General features: G+C 46.0%; 1 protein-coding gene across 1 annotated transcript in view; it reads left to right on the forward strand.

The window, feature by feature from the left end:
* Positions 1-7,500, forward strand: part of LOC310796555 (A-type potassium channel modulatory protein DPP6-like) — a gene marked incomplete at its 5' end in the record, with an annotated part of 77,760 nt that overhangs the window by 46,883 nt on the left and 23,377 nt on the right. The window contains 3 exons of the mRNA XM_083658760.1: positions 1-6; positions 5,127-5,221; positions 5,318-5,392. The exon at positions 1-6 is cut by the window's left edge and continues 93 nt beyond it. Coding sequence (XP_083514886.1) covers positions 1-6; positions 5,127-5,221; positions 5,318-5,392 — 176 coding nt within the window. The remainder of the gene's footprint in view (positions 7-5,126; positions 5,222-5,317; positions 5,393-7,500) is intronic.

Raw genomic sequence — 7,500 nt, forward strand, 5'->3', positions numbered from 1 at the left:
TCAGTGGTAGGTGAACACGTCTGTCTTTGGCTTTTTAGCATCTGTGTCTCATGTCAAACCACAAAAAAACATCTCCACACATAACAGCCACCACTATTGTCCATTACTAGGAATAATGCTGTCACAGTTACTAGGCATTATTATGGTGGTTTACTTGGATCGTACATCATCTTCATCACAGTTCTATTGGGATAATAGAGCCATGCTTACCCTCTCACAAAAGAGAGACAGACAGTATCCAGCATTATAGATTGTTCCTGTCTCCATAGCAAAACAAGATGAAATATGCACCACGTTTCCAGCTTGCATCTCACATTTAGTGCACTCTATGAATTCATGATATTGTATGCTAAGCATATGGTGAGGTGGTCCAGATTGAGCAGATGTTCTGTAACTGGTTTGCTGTGGTCCAGATTGAGTAGATGTACTGTTACTGTAACTGATTTGCTGTGAGGTGGTCCAGATTGAACAGATGTACTCGAACTGGTTTGCTGTGGTCCAGATTGACCAGATGTTCTGTTACTGGTTTGCTGTGGTGAGGTGGTCCAGATTGAGCAGATGTTCTGTAACTGGTTTGCTGTGGTCCAGATTGAGCAGATGTACTGTTACTGTAACTGATTTGCTGTGAGGTGGTCCAGATTGAACAGATGTACTCTAACTGGTTTGCTGTGGTCCAGATTGAGCAGATGTTATGTTACTGGTTTGCTGTGGTGAGGTGGTCCAGATTGAGCAGATGTTCTGTAACTGGTTTGCTGTGGTAAGGTGGTCCAGATTGAGCAGATGTACTGTAACTGGTTTGCTGTGGTCCAGATTGAGCAGATGTTCTGTAACTGGTTTGCTGTGGTCCAGATTGAGCAGATGTTATGTTACTGGTTTGCTGTGGTGAGGTGGTCCAGATTGAGCAGATGTACTGTAACTGGTTTGCTGTGGTGAGGTGGTCCAGATTGAGCAGATGTTCTGTAACTGGTTTGCTGTGGTCCAGATTGAGCAGATGTTCTGTAACTGGTTTGCTGTGGTCCAGATTGAGCAGCTGTACTCTAACTGGTTTGCTGTGGTCCAGATTGAGCAGCTGTACTCTAACTGGTTTGCTGTGGTCCAGATTGAGCAGATGTTCTGTAACTGGTTTGCTGTGGCCTCTATAACCTTGACAAGGTAACAAAGCTGCAGGCAAGGCTCATGTTTGATCAGCTGACTCAGTGCCCTCTGGTGTTAGACAGGAAAACTACAGCTTTTTCAGACTGCATGAATAACTAAATCAGTGCTACTTGATTCAATAATAGTAGGCCTTTATTGTGTGGTACATCAGCTGAAATTGTGGTGCGCACTGGCGCCCAATATAATAGTCTGTATAACCAGCCACAGCATACTGTGTTGGGGGGATTTTAGCTTTTACAGTAGCTTCCATTTTCATTTTTAATAGTTTAGTTTTAATAATGACTTTTGAAGCAATATGGCTCCAGTTTATATTCATGGATCTTTTAACTCTTTAGATACAAAAGTGTAGTTTTAGATCTGTTTTGACTGTTCCAATGTCTAGATCGAAGACTTGGGTCAATAATTTGTGATCAGGTCCCTAAACTTTGGAACGTGTCTTTTACAATATCAGCTAACTCTGACTACTATTATGTTTAATTAAATTTAATTGACTATTATGTTTGATGCATTCTTGTTACTGTGTTTCACAGCACTTTGTAACTTACTATTGCTTGTGTTTAAAGTGTTTAAAGAAATTCTGGCAAACTTGAACAAAAGGCCAAAGGGCATTTCCAAAACCAGATGGTTCAGTATAATTAACCTCAAGTACAAGATTGTTATTTATCGCTCCCCCCCACCATAGGCAGACTCACACATTCACAAATACACAGAAAACACATACACACACACACACACACACACACACACACACGCACGTGTGTTGACACGCACACAAGACACGTGCACATACTGTGTATGCACATTCGCTCATTTGTCACGCACAGTGACAGACAGTACACACTGTACGCATTGCAAGCTCACACTTCCTGTTTGTGTGCGTCATTATCGCTGACCTTACTGTCCTTACGTTCCACACTGTTCTCTTGATGATTCACATTACCGCCTCATTACCATGTAATTAATTAGTTACATTGCTGTGCTGCTGCTGCTGCGTCCTTCATCCGGAGAATGTTCTCCACGCGTTTGACGCAACCTCGGCTATCAATTGTGTGACATTGCGTCTTGTCAGAGTTAAATGAATGCAATCAACTCCCATTCGTTGCTAATGACCTTCTGATAAGGAGTCCAATGGGACCGACCTTACACTTCAGGAGTCCTCATCAATATTCTGTGGGCTTCATTCACAGCACTGTGTCACTGATCCCTGGTACTCTTTGATCGGCGCTTGCCTCGGCAGTCTTTGGACTCACCTCTGCGTCTCTCTCTCTCAGATGATCCAAAGCGAAGACTATCGACCTTCACACTGATCTCTCAACAAAAATAACCGCTGGTGTCTGTCTGACACATAGCTTATTGATTTTGTATTTATGATTTATTATTTCTTTCAGAACATATTGTCCAACTGTCTACAACAAGGTATCAATAAGGCATTTCTGTTTAAACCTGCTTATAAAAAAAAATCGACTTTATAGGACACAAACGGACCATGTGGCTCCTCGCTGTTCTTTGTGACAGAACATATTCCCGGCTCAGATCTTCTCACGGAATTGATTTGGCTTGAGCACAATAGAGAGACAAAGTGACCGCCTACTTCCTGCTTCAGCACTGTACCAGAGATTTTCATTATTTTCCCATACACGTTTCGTAAAATGCGTATAAAAATAGTTTTACTGGTTCAAACCAAACGGTACAGATATATTTAGAAACAGGTGAGATCGCATAACATTTCAATGGGACCAAAACGTAAAAGAAATGCGGGTATAAAGAAAATATTTTTTGGATGTTGTTTTTTTAAGTTTTGGTCCGAGTGAAATGTTCTATGGTCTCTCCCGATTATAGCGTCAGCTGAACCGTTTGGTTCGACCAAGTAAAACTATTTTATAAGCATTTTTATGAAATGTCTATGGGAAAATAAATGGTGGATGAAAATCTCTGGTACAGTGCTGAAGCAGGAAGTGACGTTCCACTTTGCCTCTCAATAACCTGGAGTGAGTCTGTGTGATCGCAATGTCAGCTCTTGTTAGTGTCCCCCATCGCTCAGAATTGGTATTACATGTGGAGTGGATTGGATTGTGCCGCTCTGCATGCTGGGGGATTTATTGCATTGTCACAAACAGGTGTCTTGGCCCGATGCCAGGCATTTACACACTCTCATTTGTTTCTGTCCTTGCAGTCGTATTTTTCCATTTAGAATCTCCATTCGCTGATCACAAAGCATTCAGTGAAAGTCTTGCTGTTTGTGAGGCAGTGCTGAGGAAATGCTTCATAAAGTTCAACGTGATGAGAAAAACACAACCTCTGGAGAGAATTTTAAAGCACCTCAAAACAGTAGCCTATCAGATCCTGCTGCACCTCAACTTTCAGCACATTGCTCTTATCGCTATAGCAACCAGAGAAAGCTATTCTGTCATGCTTTAATGGCAGCTTCTCAGAAGAGGCTCTCTGTACAAAACACACAGAGAGACGGGGACAAAAGCATTACAGCATTAACACAGCCTGGACAGCACACACTCACAGCCTGGACAGCACACACTCACAGCCTGGACAGCACACACTCACAGCCTGGACAGCACACACTCACAGCCTGGACAGCACACACTCACAGCCTGGACAGCACACACTCACAGCCTGGACAGCACACACTCACAGCCTGGACAGCACACACTCACAGACCATCCTCTCACAGCCTGGACAGCACACACTCACAGACCATCATCTCACTGCCTGGACAACACACACTCACAGCCTGGACAACACACACTCACAGCCTGGACAACACACACTCACAGCCTGGACAGCACACACTCACAGCCTGGACAACACACACTCACAGCCTGGACAACACACACTCACAGCCTGGACAGCACACACTCACAGCCTGGACAGCACACACTCACAGCCTGGACAACACACACTCACAGCCTGGACAGCACACACTCACAGCCTGGACAGCACACACTCACAGACCATCCTCTCACTGCCTGGACAACACACACTCACAGCCTGGACAGCACACACTCACAGACCATCATCTCACTGCCTGGACAGCACACACTCACAGCCTGGACAACACACACTCACAGCCTGGACAGCACACACTCACAGCCTGGACAGCACACACTCACAGCCTGGACAACACACACTCACAGCCTGGACAGCACACACTCACAGACCATCCTCTCACTGCCTGGACAACACACACTCACAGACCATCCTCTCACAGCCTGGACAGCACACACTCACAGCCTGGACAGCACACACTCACAGCCTGGACAGCACACACTCACAGCCTGGACAACACACACTCACAGCCTGGACAGCACACACTCACAGCCTGGACAACACACACACTCACAACCTGGACAGCACACACTCACAGCCTGGACAGCACACACTCACAGACCATCCTCTCACGGCGACCCCTTTGAACTTGTGTCAGTTTCGGGGATGGCGATCTTCAGATAGACCTAACCATCTTATCAGAATAACTAGCAATCTTGGGGACATCAGCTTCAATGACTGCTTGAACTTAGCAGGGAATTAGCTAGCTTCATAACTAGGGACCCTTCTTGAACTAACCATCCTCCTCCTCCTCCTCCTCCTCCTCCTCCTCCTCCTCCTCCTCCTCCTCCTCCTCCTCCTCCTCCTCCTTCTTCTTCTTCTGCTTCTTCTTCTTCTTCTTCTTCAAAAATCCCAACTAAATGTACTTATTCCTTCTTAAAATAACTTTCTCCAAAAGCTACTCTATTCCTTTTAAAAGGTCTTAGCTGACAGAGACTGTGTTGCACAGTTGATTTCACTACTGTTGACAAAATGTGCTATTGTAAGTCGCTTTGGGATAAAAGCGTCTGCTAAATCAGAGTTAGAATCACTTTTATTGCCACAATAATAAAGATTACATAGGTAGAATATGTCTTAGTGTCTGTATGCAGCGTAAGTGACCTAACATGCCTCTGACTTGTCTTTTACAGGAAATGAACTGCTGTATCGCACAAGGGAGGGGGACGTTGTCAGACTTAATGTTGACACACAGGAGACAATTGTTCTGGTGGAGAACAAGGTGTTTGTGAGTATCGTTGTACTACTCTAGCATTATTTTACTACTGTTTTACTAGAAAACATATTGAATATACATATTGAACGTGTTCTTTACCCCATCCAGGAAACGTACAAAGCAACCAAATATCAACTCTCTCCAGACATGCAACATGTGCTGTTGGCCTTTGCTGTGACCCCTGTGAGTGACCCTCTGTGTTGTGTTGTGTTGTGTTGTGTTGTGTTGTGTTGTGTTGTGTTGTGTTGTGTTGTGTTGGTGTGACCCCTGTGAGTGACCCTCTGTGTTGTGTTGCTGTGACCCCTGTGAGTGACCCTCTGTGTTGTGTTGGTGTGACCCCTGTGAGTGACCCTCTGTGTTGTGTTGTGTTGTGTTGTGTTGTGTTGTGTTGTGTTGTGTTGTGTTGCTGTGACCCCTGTGAGTGACCCTCTGTGTTGTGTTGTGTTGTGTTGTGTTGTGTTGCTGTGACCCCTGTGAGTGACCCTCTGTGTTGTGTTGTGTTGTGTTGTGTTGTGTTGTGTTGTGTTGTGTTGTGTTGCTGTGACCCCTGTGAGTGACCCTCTGTGTTGTGTTGTGTTGTGTTGTGTTGTGTTGCTGTGACCCCTGTGAGTGACCCTCTGTGTTGTGTTGTGTTGTGTTGTGTTGTGTTGTGTTGTGTTGTGTTGTGTTGTGTTGTGTTGTGTTGCTGTGACCCCTGTGAGTGACCCTCTGTGTTGTGTTGGTGTGACCCCTGTGAGTGACCCTCTGTGTTGTGTTGTGTTGTGTTGTGTTGTGTTGCTGTGACCCCTGTGAGTGACCCTCTGTGTTGTGTTGTGTTGTGTTGTGTTGTGTTGCTGTGACCCCTGTGAGTGACCCTCTGTGTTGTGTTGTGTTGTGTTGTGTTGTGTTGTGTTGTGTTGGTGTGACCCCTGTGAGTGACCCTCTGTGTTGTGTTGTGTTGTGTTGTGTTGTGTTGTGTTGGTGTGACCCCTGTGAGTGACCCTCTGTGTTGTGTTGTGTTGTGTTGTGTTGTGTTGCTGTGACCCCTGTGAGTGACCCTCTGTGTTGTGTTGTGTTGTGTTGTGTTGTGTTGTGTTGTGTTGTGTTGTGTTGTGTTGTGTTGTGTTGGTGTGACCCCTGTGAGTGACCCTCTGTGTTGTGTTGCTGTGACCCCTGTGAGTGACCCTCTGTGTTGTGTTGCTGTGACCCCTGTGAGTGACCCTCTGTGTTGTGTTGTGTTGTGTTGTTGTGACCCCTGTGAGTGACCCTCTGTGTTGTGTTGTGTTGTGTTGTGTTGTGTTGTGTTGTGTTGTGTTGCTGTGACCCCTGTGAGTGACCCTCTGTGTTGTGTTGCTGTGACCCCTGTGAGTGACCCTCTGTGTTGTGTTGTGTTGTGTTGTGTTGTGTTGTGTTGCTGTGACCCCTGTGAGTGACCCTCTGTGTTGTGTTGCTGTGACCCCTGTGAGTGACCCTCTGTGTTGTGTTGTGTTGTGTTGTGTTGTGTTGTTGTGACCCCTGTGAGTGACCCTCTGTGTTGTGTTGGTGTGACCCCTGTGAGTGACCCTCTGTGTTGTGTTGGTGTGACCCCTGTGAGTGACCCTCTGTGTTGTGTTGGTGTGACCCCTGTGAGTGACCCTCTGTGTTGTGTTGCTGTGACCCCTGTGAGTGACCCTCTGTGTTGTGTTGTGTTGTGTTGTGTTGTGTTGTTGTGACCCCTGTGAGTGACCCTCTGTGTTGTGTTGTGTTGTGTTGTGTTGTGTTGTGTTGTGTTGTTGTGACCCCTGTGAGTGACCCTCTGTGTTGTGTTGTGTTGTGTTGTGTTGTGTTGCTGTGACCCCTGTGAGTGACCCTCTGTGTTGTGTTGTGTTGTGTTGTGTTGTGTTGTGTTGTGTTGTGTTGTGTTGTGTTGTTGTGACCCCTGTGAGTGACCCTCTGTGTTGTGTTGGTGTGACCCCTGTGAGTGACCCTCTGTGTTGTGTTGGTGTGACCCCTGTGAGTGACCCTCTGTGTTGTGTTGCTGTGACCCCTGTGAGTGACCCTCTGTGTTGTGTTGTGTTGTGTTGTGTTGTGTTGTTGTGACCCCTGTGAGTGACCCTCTGTGTTGTGTTGTGTTGTGTTGTGTTGTGTTGTGTTGTGTTGTGTTGTTGTGACCCCTGTGAGTGACCCTCTGTGTTGTGTTGTGTTGTGTTGTGTTGTGTTGCTGTGACCCCTGTGAGTGACCCTCTGTGTTGTGTTGTGTTGTGTTGTGTTGTGTTGTGTTGTGTTGTGTTGTGTTGTGTTGTTGTGACCCCTGTGAGTGACCCTCTGTGTTG

The sequence above is a fragment of the Poromitra crassiceps genome (assembly GCF_964638095.1).
Source record: "Poromitra crassiceps genome assembly, chromosome: 23".
In the NCBI taxonomy this organism is placed as follows: domain Eukaryota; kingdom Metazoa; phylum Chordata; class Actinopteri; order Beryciformes; family Melamphaidae; genus Poromitra; species Poromitra crassiceps.